This window comes from Calypte anna, chromosome 4A (genome assembly GCF_003957555.1).
Source record: "Calypte anna isolate BGI_N300 chromosome 4A, bCalAnn1_v1.p, whole genome shotgun sequence".
In the NCBI taxonomy this organism is placed as follows: Eukaryota; Metazoa; Chordata; class Aves; order Apodiformes; family Trochilidae; genus Calypte; species Calypte anna.
The window spans coordinates 35,326,851-35,351,835 of NC_044248.1; the positions used below are offsets into that span (position 1 = coordinate 35,326,851).

At 48.3% G+C, this 24,985-nt stretch overlaps 2 protein-coding genes across 3 annotated transcripts; both read right to left on the reverse strand.

Annotated features, from left to right (window-relative positions):
- Window positions 1–406: 406 nt before the first annotated feature.
- ARL9 (ADP ribosylation factor like GTPase 9) lies at window positions 407–6,513 on the reverse strand. The gene is made up of 4 exons (XM_030449759.1): window positions 6,088–6,513; window positions 5,488–5,656; window positions 2,603–2,778; window positions 407–1,539 (listed from the first exon to the last, which is right to left on the reverse strand). The coding sequence occupies exons 1-4, from the start codon at window positions 6,241–6,243 to the stop codon at window positions 1,360–1,362; spliced, it is 681 nt and encodes a 226-aa protein (XP_030305619.1). The 5' UTR covers window positions 6,244–6,513; the 3' UTR covers window positions 407–1,359.
- Window positions 6,514–8,542: 2,029 nt separating this feature from the next.
- Window positions 8,543–23,808, reverse strand: SRP72 (signal recognition particle 72). Of its 2 annotated transcripts, none has more exons than XM_030449980.1 (19): window positions 23,629–23,808; window positions 22,344–22,464; window positions 20,457–20,580; window positions 19,523–19,666; window positions 18,162–18,273; window positions 16,962–16,993; window positions 16,236–16,360; window positions 16,086–16,143; window positions 15,786–15,917; window positions 15,268–15,396; window positions 14,688–14,760; window positions 14,056–14,120; window positions 12,952–13,047; window positions 12,408–12,511; window positions 11,734–11,811; window positions 10,941–11,078; window positions 10,205–10,242; window positions 9,727–9,886; window positions 8,543–8,799 (listed from the first exon to the last, which is right to left on the reverse strand). In XM_030449980.1, exons 1-19 carry the CDS (start codon window positions 23,741–23,743, stop codon window positions 8,625–8,627), a joined length of 2,019 nt encoding a protein of 672 aa, XP_030305840.1. In that variant the 5' UTR covers window positions 23,744–23,808; the 3' UTR covers window positions 8,543–8,624. The 2 variants fall into 2 exon arrangements, with proteins under 2 accessions (XP_030305840.1, XP_030305841.1); XM_030449981.1 differs by lacking the exon at window positions 23,629–23,808 and adding an exon at window positions 23,423–23,467.
- Between the last annotated feature and the right edge of the window lie 1,177 nt (window positions 23,809–24,985).

The window sequence follows — 24,985 nt, forward strand, 5'->3', positions numbered from 1 at the left end:
GGCACCGTGCTGCGCGAACGGGAGGTGCTGTCCCCGGACCCCCCGCAGGTTTCCACCACCCCCTTCCCCACCCACCGCGGGGTGACCCGCCCGCCGACATGGCGCTCGGTCCCGTCGTCACGGCAACGACGGCCGCAGGCCCGGCCCCGGCCCCGAGCTCGGCGACTCCCCGGGCACCGCCGCTACCGAGGCTCCGGCAGCTCCGCCGGGCTCCGGGGAGCGAGGGATGGGCTGCCCGCCCTGGGAGGCCGCGGATGGTGCGCGGGGCCTCGCAGAGGAAGGCCGGCGGGGCAGCCGGTCTCGGCAGCCGGGTGAGAAGGCCCCGGTTTCTGTCCGAAAAAGGCCCGGAGGGTATTCCGCGGCCTCCTCGCTCGGGTAAATGAATCCCGGACCACCGGTTGGGATAAAACTGTCTGCTTTATGCATCTGTTCCAAAGGACAAAACTGTAAAACCCTCGTAGAAAAAATGCGGTTGGAAAACAGGCCCTTTACAGAACAGCTCCTGGATCACACTCGGAGAGGTTAATTAAGAGGGTGGCATTCGTCAGACACTCATCTTCCTTACCTCCAGCCCCAGCAGAAATCACTTCCAAAAAAACCCAGGCTTTTCACATGTAAAGTGCTTTCTCGAGGTCAAATTGGACTAAACTTTAATAGCCTCCCAGCCTGGTGGAAGTCTCCCACCTCTGGTGCCAATTTAACTTGAATGCTTTCAGTCACTGCTTTAAATTACACTGTTCTGCTTTTGCCCTGTAGGCAAAGAAACACTTAATGTCTTACTGCCTCCATTTTCTTACTCTTACCCACTAAAGAAGAAGTAAACAACCCAACTTCCAGAGATTACTAATTTGCCACTGTCTTAGAAGCTGGATCCAATACAGCAACAATAGAAATGTTCCTGAGAAAAATGCAAGTCACAGCACTTCAGGTTTCTGACACTGGGGAAGTGAGGTCTCATTTTTAACAGAGTAACACTGTTAACAAGGTTCTCCAAAACCTGGGAAGTAAACATGTTTCCATGTAAACCTGAGACATCAAGCCAGGTTATTTTCACTGCATACACTAAAGTCCAAGATTGATTGTTGCTGGCAAGAAGCCATCTCAGACCACCTAAGCTCTATATTCCCTTAACGCCACTGTCTAATTTTCCCCTACAAATAAACTAAAAAATAAACTACTTTTCAAATGTATTTTCAAACCACTGTAAATTTTCTTACCAACTAAACAGCGTTTTCAGGGGGAATTTCACACCCACAAGGAAAAGATACCTGTACATTTCAGCTGCCACCTGGCAAACTGACCATACCCTAACACCTCATCTCCTTCAGCTGCAAATACCACATTGTAGGAAGAGAGCTGTCACTGTGTTTCCAGAACCAGCTGTGCTATCAGCTCCTTGGCATCCTTCATGCTGGAGGAGATCTCGGAGCCATCTTCTGCCACATGGGTACCAATCAAGAACATCTTCCTCTTGTCCCCAATATCAGAGAGTGCCAGAGCTTCGTGGATATCAGTGATGCAATATGCACCTTCAAGGTCCTGGAACACAAAAACAAAACAAGCCTGTTAGTTGCAAGAGGTGGCAGCATTGTTGCCTTTGTGAGCCACTGCCTTTGTCCAGGGAAGGAAGGGTCTGCAAGGCTCTGGAGGCAGGTAAGGTTTACATTTCCTAACGTGCTTTAGGAAGAAAAAATATTATTTTTATCCTTCGCCTAATTTTTTCCCAAAGAAATACGGGTACAGTTCTGGTTTTAGTCATTCCAGTGTTTCTGATAACAATATAAGACTACCTGTGTATGGCAGACCAAAGTCTTGGTGGCCTGAGACCCCAGGAACCCAGCACAGAGTTACAAAAGCAGAGCAAACATACAACAGTCACTCCCTGCATACCCTCTAAGCCCCCAGTGCTTCTGACTCCAGGACCTTGTAGCTCTTGGTTTTGATGAAGCCAAAGCCTGGACTTGTGTTAAAGTCCCAGCACAGCTACTAGGAACACACCTGAAATACTAGAAACTTAGGAGTTAAAAATGCAGAGAAAACCAAGCACACAGGCCTCATAAAAGAAAACCAGGACTTAAAAACCCTGGGATATTCTATTAATCTGATCAATCCACAGGCACAAATCTATTCCAGGTGCAGCACCAGTCATTGACACTTTCACAAAGATCTTGGGGGAAGGCACTGCCTTGTGAAGAAAGCTCTTCTCATGCTTCAGCAGCAGCCTTAGGATCAACCTACCCATTTAAAGACAAAGAACAGCACTTCGTTTTGCATTCTCTGCCAGGTAAAGATTTTGTTACACAGACATTCAGAACTCAAACCTAGCACCAGGTCTAACTGTGGTCTCCCTTGCAGCTCTCAAACTTTGCAACCTTTATTTCCACCCATAGCTCTTACCAGACCATCTCTGAACGCAGGACCTGCTCCTTGCAGATCCCAAACTCCACCTCAGATTTTTTTCTTCTGTGCCCAACAGCTGTCCCAGAAAAACCCTCAGCTCCATGCAGCCTTCTTAAAGTCATGAAGCCTCCTTTGAGAGGCTTTGTTGTTGTTTTCAGAATTTCTCCCAGCCAAAGCTCAACCAGTGGCAGGGAACTCTTACCTGCTTGTTGGCCAGAACCACCAGAGGCAGGGTGGAGTTGTTCTGGATCAGTTGATGAAGCAGCTGTTTTGCCATAGGCAGTCGGGCATGATCAGCCGAGTCCACGACATAGATGAGCAACAGCACTTTGGACAGGTACATCTTCCAGTAGGAACGCAGAGATTCACTGCCCCCGACTGGAAGAGAAGAGACCAGCACAAGATTCACCAAGTAATCCAAGCAGCAATGCTCCCAGATGTGCAGACAGCAGGCCCCGGGCTGAAAACTCAAGGTATTTGAATTAACAAAAAACTCAAAGCATTTGGGTTACTCTACATGAGACTGGTAATACCTTTATTTCCCCCAGTCAACTCCCCTGCAGGCATATCTGTACACTCTGGGGAAAAAAAAATAATCTATTCTAAGCTCTTATCTTGAGAAGATTCTGGGCTTAATTTCTTTACAATTGCTTTCTCCCTTGTTGGTTCTTGCTCTCAAGCTAGTAAGGAGAGCTGAATAACATTTAATGCCCAAAACACCACGTGAGAATGTTTCCATATAACCCATCCCCACATGCTCATTTCATCTCCAGACAAAGCAGGCCTACGATTTTCAACAAAGAAATTTAGCTCAGAGGTGGGGAGGGCATTCATCAGATCAGTATGACACTAGGGACTGGTTCAAAACTCACACAGCTTTCATACTGCCAATAACCAGGGGGGTTTAGGAAGAAGGAAAAATCAAGTCCCACCAGATTCTTTAGGCAATCCTGAGGTGATGGGAGAAACCCTTGCACAGGATACCTCTGACCCCTTCTCTGGTGGATACAGAGGAAAGCTGCACACCTTCAAAACCAGGCATTATATCAATTCTGTGGTGAAACCATAAGAATCAAGTTGCTTCCAACTGGGGACAAAGAGTTAGTTTGTTGAGTTTGGTAGGAGCAGCAACAGTATATTGAGTACTTCAGATCCATTTTCAGTTCTCCAGGTCTTCTTGCAGCCACACTGCAGAGCCATTCACTCCAGAGTACTGAGGTACTCCAAAGGTGTGTGTGAGTCACCCAAATGTAGGAAGTTTTCAAAGCAAAGACCCTGTGACTGTCTCCTGCCTCATACAGGAACCCTTTTCAAAACTGACTTGCCAGTCAGCTATCTTTTACTGCCCTCAAGTGACTGCTCTGTTTCAAGGCAATTTTGCTTTCACTTAAGTCAAAATGATTCAGTAGTTTCAAGAACACAGAAAGGAAAGCAACATTTCCCACTAGGGCATGCCTGAGACTTCTTCAGGAGCCCCAGCATATCTGCAGGCAGAACTGCAATCTGCCACTGCTGAAAGGAGCTTGAGGACAGACTGATACATCACACTTGGGACAGATGCCTCTGATTCTGTACTGAGACATTCTGGGGGCTCACCACTGTTCCCTCTGTTAAGTGCATTCATGCATAGCATAACCCAGGGGTCAGCAACCTCACAGAGAACATTTTTTTCCCCAAATCAGGAGGAACTCAGAAGCCTCCAGCTCCTACCCCTTGTAGAGGCAAGCTACCATCCACTTGTCTCTATGATGGTACAAAGAAAATGATTGAACAGTTTTCTATCTGTCTAAGCCAGCAAAATGAAAATCCTTCTGTCTGCCGATCATCTTGTGCCACATGATCACAGCACAGACTGCTAACCCCTGGACTAGGCCATGGTACAGACTGGATAAGTAACCAGATTAGAGAGCCATGCATGGATTTACCTGGCTGAAACTGGCCTGAGACATTTCATTTCATTTCCCATGGGTCAGATCGCAGCCATCACATCTCAGCCACTACCAACCTGGACCAAAGAGGGAAGGACGACTCAGAAACAACAGGTTCTGCCACAGGGTGCACAGTGCTGGGCCCAAGCCATCCCCAGGGAGGAGCAGAGATACTGTGGTTTCCTCCAGGCTCAGCTATGCAAAGCACCTCCCAGTAGGAGACACAGATGTCTTACACCCACTAGGAGAGGGGCACAAACTATGAGCATCTCTGGAGACATTATTTCCCTAAGACATCACAGAGACTCTTATGGTAGTAGGACTGGGAATGAAACTCTGCCTTAGGTGCCTCATCCTCACATCCCAAAAACTTACCTGGGAACAGCACAATACCTTTAGGCCTGTTTACAAATGTATTAAGGTGTCAAAAGGGTAGCTGCCAAGTAAGCCAGTCATGCACTGGGACAGCACAGTGCAGAAACAGCAGGAAGCCAAGGGCAGCTTCCACCTCCAGAGAAGGCAGATGTCAGTGAAGATAGGATAGTGGCCTCTCTGTAACCAGGGACCTGACTCAGGGCCTCTACCTTCCCCATCAGCTATCTACACCTAGAACAGCTGTGACACCCAAAAGCATCATAGGAGATGCTCTCTGTGGGCATAGAATACCTCAAAATCAGTGCTAAGGATAATGCAGAAAGTTTAGAGAAAACCTACAGACATTCAAAAGCCATTAAAGACTAGAAAACATCACTTAGGCAGCTTTTGAACAAAGAGCTTTTCCTCCCTCTTCTTTCACCTTACTCCTCTTCTGCTCTCACCCTTTGCCAGGCATGAGCACCAAGGAGAAGTTGTACAACATGCAATGGCTATGGACCACAACACAGGGTTTACTGGGGACACCTCTGACTTCACACAATTAGGATTGTCACTTTTCCGTGGGATCTGAGCTCCCTGGAGGACAAGGCAGAACAAACATGGATCCCTGCTAACAGCAGCACAGCGTCTTGTTCAAGAGGCAGAATATCCATAGAGAACACAACCACAACTTTGTTATCAGAGCAGACACAAGGGAATGCAGTGGTTTTAAAATATGTGCCTGATATATAGGACATAGGATAGGAACTTTTTTTGCGTTCCATGCTAAAACAGGTTTACTCACTCTCCAGGAACTCCATCTGGGACTCTTCGGTGTTGATGCAGATGGCATTGAAGCCCTGGGTGGGAGCCATGCTGCGCTTCACCTGGTTGGTTGCCAGGGAGTGGAGCACGCTGGTCTTCCCGGCCCCATCCAGGCCCAGCACCAGGATCTGTTTCCTGTGTCCTTTTCCCTGCGAAGCAAGGGACAGCACGCTCACCCAGGGGCATGTGCAGAGCTGAAGCAGGGCTGGGGGACTCAACAACGGGGCTGGAGGGAACCGCAAAAGGCGCTTCGCAGCGAGGAGGGAGGTGTCCGCGGGTGCTGCGGCACAAGTACGGGGCCGCAGGGCAGGGGGATGCCTGGGACACCCACCGGCCCGGCCCGGCAACACACACCAAGGGAGGAGAGCGGAGACAGCGGCCCCGGTCTGTCCGCCCGCCCCACCGCGGCCTCGGGCCGCGCCGCCTGCTCCGTGCCAGGGCCCTTCCTTGCTGCCGGGCAGCGCAAGGAGGACGGGAGGCCCAGGGGCCCGCTCGCACCGAGGCGGGCAGAGGCGGCGCGGCCTCTTTGGTGCTCCCCGACCCAGCGGCCTCGCCCGCTGCCTTCACCCGGCCCCGGTACCTGCTCGGCGGCGGTAGCGCAGGCGGCGGCAGCGCGGGCGGCGAGCGGAGCGGCTCGGCTGCGCAGGCGGGCCCAGGCCCAGGCCGCCACGGCCGCGCCGCCCGTCAGGGCCACAGCGGCTCCGCAGAGCACGGCGGGCCGCAGGCGGCTGCCCATGGCCTCCCCGACACCGGCCCGACCCGCTCAGCGCCCTTGGACACAGGCACGGCCAGATGCGGACGGACGGGCGCGGAGCTCCCCCTGCAGCACAGCCGCTCCCCCGGCGTCAGCGGGCTCCCGGTGTAAGGCTGAGCGCTGGGCTGCTGTCAGCACCGTGCGGAGCGGAGCCAGCCCGGGCACCGGCGGGGGTTTGCCGCGAGAGGCAGGCAAGCTTCCCTCGCTGCTGCCTGGGCACCCAGTCGCGGGGGGAGCGGTCGGAGCACCGTGCCGGCAGCCGGGTCTGGGCTCCCGCAGTGGCACAAGCCCGCAGTGCCATCCGGTCAGTGTTCCTGCCGGGTTTGACCGGAGGAGACACCCGGAGAAGATAGCGCTGCAGTATCCTCCGGTAACCTCTCTCCAAATCACCCTCCAGAAGCTGCACCGCTGCGGGACAGTGCCTCCCCCCTGCAGCACAACACCCCGGCACATCTCTCCGTGTCAGCAATCATTTCTCTTCAGCACTCTCCAGGCAGCAGTGGCTACCGCGACGCTGTTCTTGGAGAGCAGCACACACCCAGCCCCCTTCCAGATGCTCCCGGTGTGCAGTCAAGGTGATAAAAACTGCATTCTACTTAGTAGATTTTTATTCCATTGGGACCCAGAGGAGGGAGGATTAAGCAACATCAACATTCCCCTTCCTCCCCACCTCTTCAGGTCTTTGCTTTAAATCCTTTCAGAGAGAGCTCTTGATTTTTGGGCTGACACCTGACAACCTTTCCTGAAGTGCTATTTCTACCCCTTGAAAGATCATGTATGGAGAAATACACTTTAGCTGCATTCAGACCAAACCAGAAGTTTCAAGGGATGCTTGGAGGCTACCTGTGGGTGCTAGGAGAGCAGACAAATCTTCCCTTTCACTACCAGCTTTCACTCAGGAAGTGCAGGACTCTCCCCAGCATCCCACCACCACAGCCACTTTCTTTCAGCTCTCTCCTGTCTTGCCAAGACCACTAGAATAAGGCAGGTGGGTTGCAGAAGAGAGGATAGAGACAGCTGCCCCACCCTTCACCATGCCTTCTTATAACAGACTTGTCCTCCCCCTTCAAGCTATCTACTCCCCAGTAATCATAGAATAATAATCTAGCCTCTATATCTTGTTTTCCAAGACCCTTTAAGCCTGTGCTGTTTAGTGGTGTGGTGGTTCTGGCTGGGATGGTTATTTTCATCATAGTGGCTGGTATGGGGCAGTGTTTCGGATTTGTGCTGAAAACAGCACTGATAATGCAGATTTTTGTTATTGCTGAGCAGTGCTTAGTTACTTTTCTGCTTCTCCCACCACCCCACCAGCTAGTAGGCTGGGGCTGCACAAAAAGTTGGGAGGGGACACAAGTGGGACAGCTGACCCCAACCAGCCAAAGGGATATTCCATACCATGACATCATGCTCAGGATGTAAAACTGGGGCAAGAAGGAAGGGAGGATGGGGGGGACATTTGAAGTGATGGTGTTTGCCTTCCCAAGTAACCATTATGCCTGATGGAGCCCAGCTCTCCTGGGGATGGCTGGAAGCCATGAAGTAATTCCTTGGTTTGTTTTGCTTGTGCAACTGGCTTTTGCTTTATTTACTGTCTTTTACCCATGTGTTTTCTCACTTTTATCTCTCTGATTCTCTCCCACTGAGAGCAAGCAGCTGTGTGGGACTTAGTTGCTGGCTGCAGTTAAACCACAACAGGTGGTCAATGGCTGGCTTGGATGAGACACAGAAGATTGTTTGCATCATGCATATGATAGAGATATTGTCAGACAGATCTTCTGGAAGCCTTAATATATGCAGGAAAAGCATAAAACTATGTTTCAAGAGGTTCTTGATTAATACACATCTTTTAAATACTTGGCAATGTGAACAGATTTGTTATTAGGGTATTGCCATCAAACTCAGATGCAGACCCTAAGTGGGGGCAAATGTGCTGAGCAGCCACATAGAATCATAGAATCATAGAATTAGCCGGGTTGGAAGGGACCTCAGAGATCATCTAGTCCAACCCTTGACCCACCGGAGCAGTTGCTAGACCATGGCACTGAGTGCCACATCCAGTCTTTTTTTAAATGTCTCCAGGGACGGAGAATCTACCACCTCACCGGGCAGTCCATTCCAATGCCTGATCACCCGCTCCGTGAAGAAATTCTTTCTAATATCTAACCTAAACCTCCCCTGGCACAACTTAAGACTGTGTCCTCTTGTCTTGTTGATGGTCGTCTGTGAAAAGCCCACCTCCCCCAGACCACCTACAGGCAGGACAAACCCCTTGACACCAAGAGTCTTTCAGCAGCACTTGCTTCTGACCTTTATTCTGCAACCAGCATCACCTGTTGAGGGAGAGAGGTTACACATCCTGATTTTTACCACCCTCCTTTAGCCCCCTTCTTCTTTTTCTGCTGCTGTTTCTTCTTGGTGGCCGGGGCACCAGCAGGTTTTTGGTGCCTGGGGGGGATGACATTACTTGTGGCTGATACAGCTGCAGCGCTGCCGGGACGAGGGGAGGTAGGTGGGCTGCTGGCAGTCCTGCTGGCATCCCTGCAGGGAAGGGGAGACAAGGAGATACCACATGGGGTCACAGACACCTGCAAGATGTGGCACTACCGCAGGGAACTGACAGCAAAAAAGAGCAGCTGCCCCATAAGAGAGCATTAGATCACATTATGTGGGAGCACACTCATGCACAGAGATCTTAAATAAGCTGTAAGATATATAGAAGGGCTGCTGGATGATGGGAACACGTCTCAAAGGGCAGGCAATCACCTTCTGACAGATGTTCACTAGACAGTGTAAGCCCACAAAAGTAAGGCTAACTTCTGAATAGACACGTGGCAGCTCATGCTCCTTCCAGGCCCCCATGCTCAGGCAGTGCAAACCTAACATCTTTCCTCTACCCTTAACCACAAAGGCACTTTTGTTCCAGCTCTCCTTGCAAATGCTGCTCAAGACAACAGTGCCACAAAAGGCTTTTCATGCTTCTGTCAAGATAAACAGACAGCACTGGCAAGTTACCACCTTGCTGCCGGGCCTCACACCCAGTGGTAAACCCTGATTCCAGCTCAAATAATCAGTTTCAAACTTAGAAGGAACTATGGTGTTTTCCTAAATCATGGGTAAAGGTTCTCCAGGCACTGAAAGACTCGAAAGCAAATAGCTCAAGAGAAAACATGCAGAGTCATGTCATCATCATACCTAAGGAAAACACACTGTAGGAAAACAAGACTGTAGGAATTCTATTTGCATGCTGGCACTTTCAAGCATGCCTATTGTATCATTTTGGTTTTCAGCAACCCATAGGGATCTCAGGGAAGAGCAGCTGGTAGAAGGTGCAAGTGCCAAAGTACAGTTTCACTTGTGCTACCCATGGTTGGCATGGTGACAGATTTAGAGAAAAGCAGTAAAAATGCAGCCCTTCCAGCCACCCTAGAGTTTCCTCACATCAATCCCTGCAAAATGGGTACTTACAGTTCAGAGGAGCCAGCTGTGGTTGAACCCTGAGTCCCCTTGCCAACCTGATCCTTCTTTTTGCCCTTCTTCCTTCCACGGTAATAAGAACGCTCTCGCATCGGGAGCCACCGCTCAGGGTCAGGAGTCACTTTGGGGTCGTAGTTCTTAGGCAGCTTTCCTGCAGAACACCCAGGGCAGGGAAATGAGACTGGCATCTCACACACTGCAGAGCCATCACCAAAGCATACGCAGGTGATGTTAGCAGCCAGGAAGCACAAGGAGCCCAGATATCCACACCATCCCATCAGGGTGGTACTCCCACTTCTGTGGAAAAGTGCCGCATCCAAACAAGTTAGCATTGAGGTCTGGATTGGCAGGGACCCAGCCTCAGTAAAGGGCTCCAGCTCTTGGGGAGCTCGAGGCTGGCTATTTGAACTAACAATTTGGTGAGCTCCCTGGAGCTATGCCAGGTCCAAAACTAGGAAAGGCAACCTACCCTTCTTTTTTTTCTTCTTCTTCTTCACTTCTCCTTGTCTGAAAAGCAAGAAAGGAAACAGCTGCTGTGACACAGCACTGACACAGCACAAATGTCAACTAAAAACTGGGTATGGAAGAAGCTAAGCCATAGGCAACCAGGCTGGTGAAGGGATTCGAGCACAGTCCCTATGAGGAGAGGCTGAGGGAGCTGGGGCTGTTCAGCCTAAAGAAGAGGAGGCTCAGGGGAGACCTCATCGCTCTCTACAACTCCCTGAAAGGAGGTTGGAGCCAGGGGGGGGTTGGGCTCTTTTGCCAAACCACTTTCAACAAGACAAGAGGGCATGGTCTTAAGTTGTGCCAGGGGAGGTTTAGGTTGGATATTAGAAAGAATTTCTTTACGGAGAGAGTGATCCAGCATTGGAATGGGCTGCCCAGGGAAGTAGTGGATTCTCCGTCCCTGGAGATATTTAAAAAGAGACTGGATGTGGCACTCAGTGCCATGGTCTAGAAACCACAACAGTGGTTCAAGGGTTGGACTCGATGATCTATGAGGTCCCTTCCAACCCAGCCAATTCTATGATTCTATGATTCCCATTCTCTCTCAAAACTGGGTCTGCTTGAAGTTTCTTGCACTTAAACAACAGGCTCCCCCTTCCACTATACCACCTTCTACAGCAATGCCCCCACCACACCAAGTGTGGTTCTTGTGCCACCCCAAAGAACGAGCACCTCAGAGGCCCTGCAGCCCACTTTACCCTTGCTCCTTTTGCTGGTTGTCTCCAGTCAGCTTCCCAGCTTTCTTCCGAACATAGGTTGCTCCATGGGAGTTCTCCAGTGCATCAACATCCACTTTCAATGACATGGCATCTGAGGAAGGCAAGTGTTTGCTAAGACTGCAAGGGAAGGGTTCAGGGATGCAAACCAGCAAGCAAGAAGATAAACATCTAGATTTGTCCAGATAGCAACTGGCAACTTCAGCATGAACAAATCTGGCATGTTTGAAATGCAGAGACCAGACATGCCTCTGGGGCTAATTCCAGCTCTCTTACCAGCTTACTATAAAAGCTGAGATGAGCTGTTTAATTCACCATCTGCCTCATTTTCCCCTTCTTTGGTATAGGGACAGATGCAGCAACTTCCTCTGAAAGCTGGTCAGGGTGGCAAAAGCAGTATGTAAAACTAGTACTTTAGGTCAGTGAGATCTTTGTGCTAAGTTTTATTAGGCACAGCTCTGCATTACTACCACACGCTTAAGATTCCATTAGAAGAAATGTAGAAGCTCCTATTTTTGGTTCCACCTAGTCTTAAGTTATCAATTCTCTGAGAGAAGGAGGCCAAAGACAAAAGAGTCCTGGGATGCCACAGTAATCAAACCAATTAGACAAGTAATATAGCTCCAGACAACTTGGCCTGGATATGCAACTGTTCTGGAAATATTCCTTTCCTTTCCTCAGGTGAGACTGAGTCTGAATTCCCCACACAGCTATAGCCCAAGAGCAATGCCTAAATACATCTTTCATTTTTTTGGTACCACCATCAAAAGGATACACTTTAGCTTTTTCAGGGTCCACCAGGGAGTAGGCAGAGATGAGCTGTGCCAGAGTGTGCACATCTTTTGGGTTTTGCCTTTATAATGGGGGGAAAAAAAAGAACAAAGTTACCAAGGTACAGACTCATCCTAAAGGCTGGTATCACAGTGCAGTGTGTGCTGCTGCAGCACAGCTGCTGTCTGTGGAGACAAGCACGTGTCTGTGATCTCCTCCAGAGCACATCACCAAACATCACTGGTGTGGACAAAAGGAGGTAGCAGGCATCTCCACAGTGTCATGAAGCAGGCAATGAAAGAAGAAAATCCCCCAGGTCCCAGCAGCAAAGTCAAACTAACAGTCCCTCAAAAAAAGTCCCATATATTACATGATAAAAACTAAATCCTAGACATCCATAGCTCATGCAGCACTAGGAAAAATTATGCATCCCAGTCCCCAAAGCAACCTTCAATGCACACAAAAGACCTCTGGGACCAGATTTTCAACTGAACATCAGCTATTGATGAAATGAATGATCTCCTCTCCTTAAAAAATATGGCTTTGCATTGGAGCCCTTGTGAAAAAGCAACTCTACAGGACAGCTGCCCACCAGTCAACACTGTCAGGCACTGCCTGGCCCCAGAGAGCTCAGAGAGGTCTCTGGGTGGAGACCTGTTCAGCAAACACCCAACTTACTTCCAGAGTTCCTCCAAGTCACTGATTGCTTCCTTCTTCCTGCCATGCTTTAGTTTGAAGTTGGCAGCTTCCCTTATCAGTGACAAATGGACAGGAGACTTTGGCTGAAAGACACAGCAGCCATAATTACTTCCCTCATTATCAGAGCATGGAGCCCAACCCTAGCTGGGCTGACCCCCAAGACCTGACTTAGCACCCTGTCATACAGAAAGCAGATCACCTTTTCACTCCAAGGAGTGAACTGCCTGGGACAAGACAGCTTGCTGCTCCACGATGCTTTCTGACCAGGGAAAAGGAATGATTGCTGCATTTGGGCAACCACTGCACCCCCATTCTACCAACAGACAGGAGCTGCTGCTCCCTGTTTGTGATGCATCTGAAATACTGGAATAGTTCTAAAATGAACTCTTACATAACAGGAGCTCATAGGTCTCCAAATCCCCAGCTGGACGAGCTGCTGGGGGTATGCATCAGCAGGAGAAACTGAGTTGGACTAGCTAGAAAAGACTGAGACAAATCCTTGTGCTCCTGTGGTTTGACTTGCCTGGAACTGCTGATACCACTGGATAGCCTGTGTGAAGACCTCAATTGCACTGTCTATGTCCTCTTCATGACTGTACATTGTCACCAGAGCAGACACCTGCAAACATGCAAAAGCAGCTTAAAGCAGATCCTCACACAAGCTGTCTATAGCCAGAGTCAGTAGTTAAATGAAGGAAATTCCTAAAAGCAGGGGCAGTGTGAGCTTTCTGCCCTGTCCCTAAAAACAAGCTGTGGAAACAGGCAGGGTGTCCAGAAGAACCCTTCCTACATAGGTCCCTCCCAAAGAAATGTCCCCTCCAATCCTTCTCCTATGGTAAAAACTTGACACTGCATTCATAGAAAGAACCTTCTTGTCTTGGTACTTTCTTTGTTTGCTACGGGACAGTTTCACTGGAAAACATTTTTCTTCCCCCATTCTCTACCCCAAGACCCATGAAAAGACAAAGCAGCACTGAAGAGATGATACAGACAGCACATGTTTGTGTATAACCCAGTCACAACACGAGGTGACTCAGGGCAAGGAGCTGGTATTGCTGACTTCCTCAGAAATTACTTTCACCACTGATATTTGCAACTGGAACACACCTGTAACTATCATACTCTGCTCAAGATGCTTACACTGTACCCTCAAGCATTTTCAAGCTCATCAAGATCTTCTCAATAGCAGATATAGACATGGTGCAGACCAGGATGATGCTGTCCAGAAGGAACATCCAGCACTTTCTCCCTAACACTTATTATCCTTAAGCTGCTTCAAAACTTCCCAACAGTACATACCAGGGAAGCAGCTGCTCCAGTTATGCTATGCAAGTAAATTCAGGCAGTACACAGGTCTGAGGGATTACAAAGAGAATAGGAATATAGGCAGAGAGCATCTCTGCTAACAGGCAGAGTACTTCTGTGACTTAAGTTCAGGACACCTGATGCAACTTATAATTCCACCTTTGTCCAAGACAAGGACATGGGCTCAAGGAAGATGGGCTCAGACTCCTTGCAGACACTCAGGTGAGCCAAAACCACAGGGAAGAGGCATCAAGGACCAGACAGTACACAGCTGTGCTACAAGGGAAAAAACATCACACAGTTCAGACTGAGTTTTGCTTACCATACCAGGCTTGTGCTGCAGCTCTTCTATGCTCCTCAGGATCATGCAGGCTTTGGTAACACTGCCTAAAAGAGACCCAGGGAGGAACATACTCTGAGCTGCACAGTAACACCTCACCCTGACAGTGAGCTTCCAACCAACTGTAAACAATGTGGACATAATGATCTCCTTCTCAGAACACCTTCTCCATTTTCCAAGAATAAAGGATAGCTCTCCACACATAGGACCTCTCTGCCCTTGCCACATCCTGCAAGGGTTCATGAGAGCTTGTGCAAGCAGGGTCTTCTCTTTCACCAGTAACTCTATGGTGCACAACTGCATACAGGAACAGGACCATCAGGGAGCCCTACACTGCTCCCAACACCATCCTACCCCACAACAGATTCAGTCTTATTATTTACAAAGACTGTGGACATCTCTGCCAGGGATCTGTGGAACCTGAATATCCAGACATTAAGCTATGAGCATTGTCCAGCCATAGCAATATATAGAATATCTGACTGAAAGCAGATGTCCTCTATACCCTTGACAGAACAGTGACTGCAGCAAAGATCACCCTGAAGTTTCTTCTTCTCACCCCTTGTAACATTATCATGTGCAGACAATCCCCAACAAAGGAGAACACTGGATACCTTGAGCAATTTTTAGCTGGGCCATCGTCAGCTTGATTTCAGCAGCATTGGCAGGGTGCTGGTCTGCAAAGTCCTGAGTCAGAGGGAAAAACAATTCAATGTGTGTGGGCACCAGGCTGCTGCTCTAGTGAATCACATCTCATGCTCAGTTACAGCAAGCTGGCAAGAGCCAAAGGAAGCTTTCCAGCACAGGCAGGCTTCAGCACACAGCAGAAGAGGGCCCCAGGAGTGCTCATCACCCCCTTAGATTTCCATCTCAGGCCACTCACTCCACCCAAAAAGGAGGCTGATGCAAACTGCTTGCAAGCAGAGCAGCAGAGCCCAGTGCTTACTCCAGAGGTCTACTGCAACTTTCTAAACATAAAAACCAGAGGTGCAAGGGAACTATTTCCCTTTAAAAGCAAAGTTGTTCAGTTGGGTGCAAATGCATTTCAGCAGCATTAAACCAAGAGAAAATAAGCACAGACAACCCTGAAAATTTAAACCAGACAAAACAAACTAAGGGAAACAGCACACAAGAATGCCAAGCCAAAGTTTAACATAAACAGAGGTTGGCCAAAGCAGTATTTTCTCAACCTACCTGCAGAAGCCCTACAGCCTTTGCATGCTGCTTCTCACGACAGAGCTGGGCTGCCTGGATGAGCACTGGGAGGAGATGCTCTGGGCTCTGTGACTGGAGACCTGCTGACAGCTTGCGGCACTGATCTGCCTGAAGAGTGGGAAGAGAGAACACCCCTTTCTCAGCCTCTGCAAGCACCTAGCACAGGGTTCACATACCAGTTGTAGCTAAGGAGAGAAGCTAGTGATGGCTTCCCTAAAACGGGTACAGAGAAACAAGTCCCCTTAGAAGCACTTCAGACACCACCCCCAGCATCCCTTCGGTCCTCTCATCATCTCCACACCATCCTCCCTACAGCAGCACTCAAGTCCCTACACAACTGGCTAGCTGTTCTTTTAGGGATCTTTTTTTTGTCTCCTCATTTACATGCCTAAAACCAAGTGGTCTTCTGACACAGAACAGCTGCATATCTGGTTTTGCCCAGCCTAACTCCAGTGGAGTAAATCTGTAGCTACTTAGTGCAGATCAGTTTCCCCTACCTGGTTCGTGTACATTGCCAGCAAAGCCTTGTTGAATTCAATGGCCTGGAGCTGTTTCTTGGAGAGTTTATGCTCAACACCTTCTGCATTGGTCAGCTTCACCTTCTTCTTTGAGTCAAAGACATTTTGGTCCTGGGGGAAATCACACATCACAAGAAGATTCCACTACATCACTACATTCCTTGTAGAAGATTTAACTACTGCTTAGGGATAAGCCTTTCCTGGTTATCCCCCTTCTCTCCACAGAAAAAGAGAAGCAGGCTGAGTAACTACACTGAAAGCAGCAAGGTAATTCTGTACCTTGTTAATTGTGATGATGTTATTTGCAATGACAGCAAGCAGTCCTACATCTGTTGGCCTGCCAACAAAAGAAGCAAAAAGCACATTGTTAATAAACAATGGTCTCTCTACAAAGAGAAGACCAAGACTTTGTTTTAGCAAAGCCCTTACTTCAACTTGATTATTTGATTGTAGAGCTGTAGAGCATCTTCTGTACGACCCTGCAGTTGCATGATATAAGCCATCTGACCATGAATAATGGCCAGTTCAGCCTCAATGTCTTCTTCTGTCACATCCTGAAGGAAAATGAGGCAAAAAGAAAAATGCTGTCATCTCACCTCTCCTCCCCTGGCTTCAGCATTCTGCTGGCGAACGTCTATGAGCTCTCTTGGGCAGTATCAGGAACCAAGTACCCCAGCTATGAGAGGTGACAGTTGTAGTCACAGCACAAATACAAGCATATTCAGGTTAAACCAGGAGAAAAGAAAGGTTCACCTTCTCTTACAAGAACCTGAAGATACCCTTAATTTGTGTGCTGAATGAGTCCATCTGCTTGAGCCAAGGTTTCCCACCACCCACTCAGCATGCTGATCCACAGCAGGGGGTGGGCCACGGGGTGGTCTCAGACAACCCGTACCCATCCTGCCTGTACCAGCTCAGTCAGCTGTGCAAGGAGAACCTCAGCAAACAGCCTGCAGTGTTAGCTACCCTTCTGCAACAACCACAGCTGCTGCCCCAGCCACACCAGTGGGTACCAGCAGCAGGGGCAAGTCTTGCTGGGCAACCCTGCACAGCAGCTTTGGCTACCACCTGGCTACCTGCAGCACCCTTGATGACTGCACCCTCATTCATGCTGGTGCAAAGCAAACACTTTCCAGAACAACATCAAGAACTTACAGAGTCTTCTGACAGCGACTGGCGGCACAGTTCTAGAAAGAAAAAAAATAATTGAAGAACACAATTTAGAGGAGGAAAAAAAGAAGTTTAAAAGTCCTAAAGGCATGGAGGAGCATCTACTTTTTTCATGCATCCCTGAAACTTTTGCAGCATTGCATCTGACCACAAGTCTGATGACTGTTGGGACTGCTCATGAGGGAAAAGACTAGATGATACAGAAATACCAAATGCACAGGAAACATTGTCTCTCCCAGCACTGCCTTCTGAGAGCAGTCACACACATTTTCCTCTGGGCAGAAATGTTCTTAAACCTAACTCCTAACTCCTGGTATTTTCCATAGAGATCACTCAGCTGCAACTGCTCACCATCTTGGGAGTTATTTTAAGTGCTTCAAGCATGCAAAATTCAGATTACAACACCCTTTATGGTGGCAGCAGTCCATCAGTTTTCAATACAGATACCAGTCACTTCTTAACTTTCTGATATACCTCACCTGAATACCACTTATTTTGCTCTCCAAAGGACTCTTAGCACAGCACATAGGCTCAAATTACACATCCTTAATAAATCAGTTATATGAGAGAACTGCTATTCTGTCACTGAAATCGGGACAGAACTGACCTACTTTATGGATATCATATTAATTTATTATTAACTAGTAATTGCAAGAGCAATTAGATCAGAAAGAAACTAATTCTTCTGCTCCCCAGTCATTTCCTTTTTTTAAAAACACACACAAAATCACCCACTCCACAGAGAAAAAAAATCTTCACAAAACCCTCATGTAATCACTTATACTAATTTACTATCTAATTCAGACCATGAATTATTTCTGGGTTTTTTTATAGTATATATTTATATAGATACATATATTAACAAAATGAGGAGTTAGAACAGATGAAACACTTTGTGCTTATTGATAAGAGCTTACACTCATGTCTACATCCTACTTCAAAAAGCTGCTCAAAGGCACTGAAAACCAATCAGGGGGCTGTAAGAGAGCCAGGACGTGGTACATGCCACATGGCTCTGGAAAAAAGCTGCAGAGGAACACTTCTACAAGAACACCAGTCCTGTCAGGAACCATCCACGAACAAGAAATTCTCAAAACCTCCTTCTCTCTGATTAAGCATACCTATAGAGAGCAAGTAACTACTTCTATCATGCAAGGCTTCCCTCTCACCTCACCATGGTTTTACCTTCTGCTTTCTGTAGCTTTTTCATTGCTTCATTCAGCCTTCCTTGCCCAATCAATGCACATGCACTGTTATAACACAGTTCATAGGTAGCTTCTCGAAGGCCCAAGTCCTCCTAGTATGAAAAGCAAATTTAACACTGTATAAACACCAACTGAGCTATACAGATCCCTGTATAGATACAAAACAAACTATATTTCTCATGTACATGTAAACCATTTCTTGCAAAATAAACTTAGAGGCAATTTTAAAAGGGCATTGTCCTGGTTTCAGATGGAATATAGATAAACTTATTTCTAGCAGCTAGTATAGTGCTGTATTTTGGATTTAGTATGTAAACAATGTTGATAACACAGTGATGTTTTGCTAAGTAGTGCTTAACACTAGCCAAGGACTTTTCAGCTCCTCATGCCCTGCAAGCAAGAATCTGGGAAGTGGCACAGCTAAACCAAGCTGGCCAAAGGGATATCCTAAATCATATAACATCATGCTCCAAATGTAAACTAAGGGGAGCTGCCTGGAGGGTGCCTCAGCTCAAGAAACATCAGGGCATCAGTCAGCAGGTGATGCACAATTGTGCTGTGCATCATTTGTTTTGTGTATTATTTCATCATCACTACTACTATTACCATTACAGTTGTTGTTGCTGTTATTATCTTCTTTCTCTTCCCCATCCCACTGAAAGGAAAGTGAGGGAAGGGCTGTGTGGTGTTTAGTTGCTGGCTGGGGTTAAACCACAGCAGAAATGCACCTGCCAAATAGTCACAGCAAAGGATCTTCCCTCAGATTGCACAGCAAAGAAACAATTGACAAAGCAGCAAAAATACCTCCAACCTGAACTTGGGGACCACTTAAGCTGCTGGAAGAGGGCAGGTAAGAACTCTAGAGAACTACAAAGTAGATCCACAGCACTGAACAAAAAGCTGAGCGTGCTGTGCACACCTCCAAAGACAAACATTTCTGATAAAATGAGAACATTGCAATCTGCACAGCTCATTGAAACACATACTCCCAAAGCATGGCTGGGTGAGCCAGGCAGTTAGCTTTACCCTGAGCAAGAGGGTAATGAGACAGAGCAAAGTGCTACTCATCACAGATGTCCTGCCTAATACAGGCTTACAGAGATACACTTCCTGCTCTGCTGTGACATCTACTAATACCAGACTCCCAGAGATGAAAGGTGACTTACAGCTCATGGACAGCAAGAGCATTTATTCCTCCATGCAGGGGAAACCACTGTATGACCTTCGAGCCACTCAGAAGCCATTAAGAGACAGGAACACATTTCTATCCTGTTAAATATCAGTGATTCCGTACCCTTTATTCCTTGACTCACACTTTCACGTGCACATACGCCTACTTACTGGCATCACCTTCTCCCAGGTGCTCTGTGCTGCCACCACAGCAGAGAGGTTGGTTTTCCTCTCCTCCTCATACTCATCCTGGGAGTTGCGGATGAGGTCCCTGTAGGCAGCCAGACAATCGTCGTAGCGCTCCAGCCTGTACAGCTGAGGAAGAGAAGGGATCAGCCTCCAGAGTAATATTTCCACACCTATCCTACCAACTACAGGTTTTTTACTCCCTCCCCAAAGACTGGCAGCAGCAGAGCATCAGATGTTTTAAGCTGAACATTACTAACATTTGCACCTACAGTTTACATGTGCAAGGACTCAAGCAATGCCACACCAGAGACCTGCTCACAAATGGCACAGTTCTTAATCCTAAAACAGCCTCTTTAAAAGCTGCAGTAGAGACAGTTTTGTCCTCAAACAACCTTCTTCCAGATTAGATCACCTCTCTATGACACAGAGATTAAATGAAAGGTCTTTCATGCAGCTGAGAGAAGACAGCCAATTCTCCACAAAACTGTCCTGATTAACCACGGGAAAAATAGAGAAGAAATGCAACTTTTCTGCTTCACATCTAATGACTGAGATTCCAGGTCCCACAAACCATTCCTGGGCAGTCATCTAAAGCAAGCACATGACTCGACCACAAGTAAACCTCATCATCTCTCCTGCATCCTCCATCCCCTTGGCCAGATGGTTATTATCAGGTCAGACCCACAAAGGGAAAGGAAGTCACAAATATAATGTTTGGCTCAGTGGCAATAAGATGACAACTGCCTCCAGCAACAGGTGACTGGAACTCCACAGAATTTCAAACAGCTGGGAACTGTACTTCTCCTTACCTTCAAGGCAGAGAAAGAAATTCTGTCCCCATACTTGCCCCAGGTTAGAGGAGGGGCAAGGCATCCAGCATATGAAACTCCCACCAGGAAGAAAAGCTTGTAATTACCACTTGTCCATAAAGCTCCTTCAGCTTGTCTGTCTGCTGACTGGCACTCTGAATGGTCTTGAGAGCACTTTCAATACGATTCAGCCTGTATTCACAATAGGCCTTCTCAAAGGCAATAATGTCACTGCAGAGATAAGACAAAGGCTGAAAGCAGTCTTCACTCAACAGCATTCACCCACCTGAACACACTTCAGCAGCCCTAATTAGTCACAGACTGCTAAATGCCCCAAAAGCGAAACACCAGAGGTGAGCACATGACTCCAGATTACTGAATTATGGATCTGCTGAGCACTGAAAATCTCTTTAAAACTTACTTTGTGTTCAGCAGAGAAGGAATATCAAAACTTCACCCAAAAGAAGAGATTCATTTTTCTTGTGTTTCCAGACACACAACATTTCACCTGTCCCAGTTCCTGCCTCCTACTGATAATGCAAATCAAATTCTTAAAGCTAAAACAATACCAAACTTCATTATGAGAGTACTTCTTAAGGAGAAGGCATACCATCAGCAAAAGATTGTCACTGAAAACTTGCAAAGACAATTGACTCACACAGAGGGAGAAAAAAGAATGGTATAAAACACAGTCCTTCCTACAGTCTGACACTAAGCCAACATTAACATTAACCTGCTTTGAAATACCAGCACAGCAGAACTGCAGCAAAAAGGTATACTGATGTTAAAATAAAACTGGCTTCAAAGCAAGCTCACACCAGCAGGGAAGCATTATCAAAAAAACACAGCATTGAACACTAAATTCCACCTACACCCTGAGCTACCACGTAAGCCAAAGGAAACTTCATCAGTGATTCCCTTAGTTCATCAGTGGTGCCACTTGTCATCAGTTATTTCTTGGTCTATAAAAATTATCTTAGTCCAGCTGAATGATTAAGAGAGTCTGAAACCAAACAAATGGCATTAAGAATTGAAGCAAAGCAGTGGGTCACCCTCAGTGCAGGACAGGATCACTTCAAGGCAGACAAGAATCACCACTTCTGCTCTGCAGTATACAGAGAGACACAAAGCACAGCCAAGCTAAAGAAATTCTTGGGACAACTCTGCAGTAAAGAAATTACTCCTCCTATTCACCATATACTAAAAAACCTGAAAATAAACCACTTGCATCAGGAAAAAAGGAATTTGTGAATAAGGTAATTTTTTTTTCAGATATGAACATAAATGAGATGTTTCATCACACTAATGCTAAAACACCCTTTTCTGGGAAGCTCCTTTACAAAAGCATTATCCAAAAGAAAAAAATGTTGCTGCTGGGCAGTTCATGGGTATCAATTTTCATTCTCATCACTGCACAAAGAGCATCTTTATTACAAAGAAAATTAGAGTCTGCTTAATGACACACATGGGAAGCCTGACTTGTTCCCTAACACAAGCTCTCTCCAAGGTCCTAGTTTTGAGTACCCACACAAAGAGCCTGTACCATGCAAAAGGTGAAGCAGCACCTTCAGGCTGGCAAAGAAAAGGATCCCAAGTGTGGTGATACAGCCAAGCAAAGCCAATAGCTTGCTGCCCCCAAGCAAGGGCTTCTCACTTCTCTCTTCTCACTCCCTCCTTAAGGCCTGTTCTCTTCCCTTTTACCAGTCAGGGTGGTCAGCCATGTCACCTAGCAGAATCAGCACATGAAGGTGGCTGAAAATAATTAGGGACAATCCCTTCAACAGTAACAGCAAGATTTGACTGTCTCAAAGTCATCCAGACCACCTCTCACAGCCAGAATAAATCAGTGTTTCCCTAAGAAGCCAAATCCCAACGACTCCAAGCATCTTTTGCTCTTGATTTTACCGCCTACTTTTCCCCCCCACTGAATGTGCAGCAGCTTCTCAAGGACCTGTGGTTTCATGTTTTGCAGAGTACAGCAAGAAGCAACTGACCTGGTTAACACTTTAGTGTGGGTGTTGATTACACTGAGGGCTTCTTTGAAGTTCCCATTCTGGATAAGACACACTACTTTACACTGAAGTGCAGTCACATCGTCTTTGCTGATCTGCAGTACTGGAGGAGAAATGAGTTTCAACACAACAATCTAACTCATTATCAGACATGTTAAGGCTTTATCAGAGCCACACGTTGTTACAGTTGAAAAAAATCCATCACAAAGGGCAGTCATGTTAATTTAAATGAGTTCTGGTATTGCTTGCTTTGGCTCAGCTCTTGAAACACCTTCTGTCAAGATAATAGAGTCCAGTATGAATACTGAACTTACCCAAAGTGACCACTGTGCTAACATGCCTGGAACAGAGCTGCACCAAAGGAGCTGTAGGCACCTGGGCAAACCTTCCATTGGCATTTCACTTCCAAGCAGAGAGCACAGTGCCAAAACCTGAGCGCCTTATAAAGTGTGTACAGGAAGAAAAGCACCTGATATAGGACAGGATGGCTCCAGACAGGAGGTCACTCTGCATGCTAATTCTGCCAGTGGAAGGCAGTGAGGGAGAACTAACAGGGAGGCACAAGTTATCATATTTCTTTTTCTTTTTTTTACATGATCCCAATTCTCACATCTAATGACACAGGAGATGAATCCCTACGAACAGCAGAGGGAACTTTTAGCCATAACGTGGCTTCTCCTGCAATCCCATTTTGCACCCCAAACTCCCAGAACAACACCTCCCAGCGTGCGCTCACTCCCCAGCAAGCCCTGACTCCCAGGGTCAAGCACATCACCACCGCTCCCTGGGAGACAGCACTCAGTCCCTTCGTGACCAAAACTGCGGGGAAACCCACGAGTGGACTCTGAAGCCTTGGCCCGCACCTGGGGCTGCGCGATGCAACAGGGGCAACCCACGGTCCGGGTGCGGGGCCCAGGCGGCTGCCCCGCATTCACCTCGCGCCTCTCCCCTCGCACCCTGCCGGGGGCCGCCAGGAGCCCATGGCCGTATCCCGGGCACGGAGCCGACACACGGATCCCCCCCCCGCCCCATTCCCTTCCCAGCCCCGTTCCCCACCGCACCGCCCCTCGCAGACTCCATGGGGAACGACACCGGCCCGGGGGAGGGGGGCCACGGAATCCGGGGAGGGGCGAACAGGGGGTCAGGGAGGGGCGGTCAGGGAGTCCGTGAGGGGCCCCGGCTCCCGGGGGCGTGCGGCCCCACGGCAGAGCAGGGGAGGGTAGGGCCCGGTGCCGACATGGCGGCCCCGGGGCGCTCACTCACTCACTCTTGTTCACGGACTTGAGGGCACGGGCGAAGTCGCCGTTCTGCCCGCAGCGGTTCACCTCGCTCCACAGCCCCGCCGCCGCCGCCGCCCCCGCGCCGCCCGCCGCCGCCGCCATCTTGGAACCGGGAGGAGAAACACGGAGACGGCGGCGGAGAGAGGGGCGGGGACGGCGGCTGCCCCGGAGGCGGAAGAGCCGCACGCTCCAGCAGCCACGTAGCGAAGGGCTGCGCAGGGCCCCGCCTTCCCCAGGGCCTCCTGCCCTTCCCACCCACTGAGACTCACGCCGCCATCTAAACCTCACCCAGCACCTCGGTCCTCACGCCTGAACCCGCACCGCCATCACGCCATCACACCATCACACCTGACCCCGCACCTCCCTCACACCTACCCCCGCACCGCCATCACACCATCACACCTGACCCCGCACCTCCGTCACACCTACCCCCGCACCGCCATCACACCTGACCCCGCACCTCCCTCACACCTACCCCCACACCGCCATCACACCTGACCCCGCACCTCCCTCACACCTACCCCCACACCGCCATCACACCTGACCCCATATCACCTTCACACCTGCCCCTCTACCACCCTCACACCTTACCCCATACCGCCATTACATCTGACCCTGTACCTCCCTCACACCTGACCCCACACCTCCCTCACACCTGGCCCCGCAGCCTTCCACCACGCCCCAGCCCCTTCACACTGCCCCCAGATCCTCGCCCCGCCATTACCCATCCCGCTCTCCCAGGTGAGCAGGTGGAATGGGATTTTCTTCATCACACACCCACCCTTTGCAGGTTTAGTTTGCTCTGATGAAAGCAAAAACAAATGTGCAGAGCTGTAGCATCCTCCTTATGGCTAAATTGCTCGGGTCTTCCAATATTTGAACTAAATAACTTGGTTTTAATGTTAATGTATTAACCCGCTTTTTTTGTCTCTGATGATAAATTTTAAAAAAAATCAACAGATAAGACCAAAGTGTGTGGGGGGAAGGGAAAGGGGGTGATTCCCCCCTCAAAAAAGGATTTTCAGCCAATTCCAGTAACTTTCTTCTAAAAGACTGCCATCAGTCACCAGTTTTCAAGTCTCTGAAATGTCAGGAACAATTACAAATATTAAGTAGCTTGGTCTTTTTTAGTAAAAATTACAAAGTTATGAATATGTTATGAAGGTGACCACTTTGTATAACAATAGCAGCGTGTCAGAATTTGGACTTCAAACACAAACTGAAGAGAAACTGCAGATGTGAGGCCAGCAAAACGAGCACATTGCAGCACCAGACAATCAAGCTGCTCTTTATAGAGTAGTCCAAGGTAAACAACACAAATACTCACTGAGTGACTACTGAGTA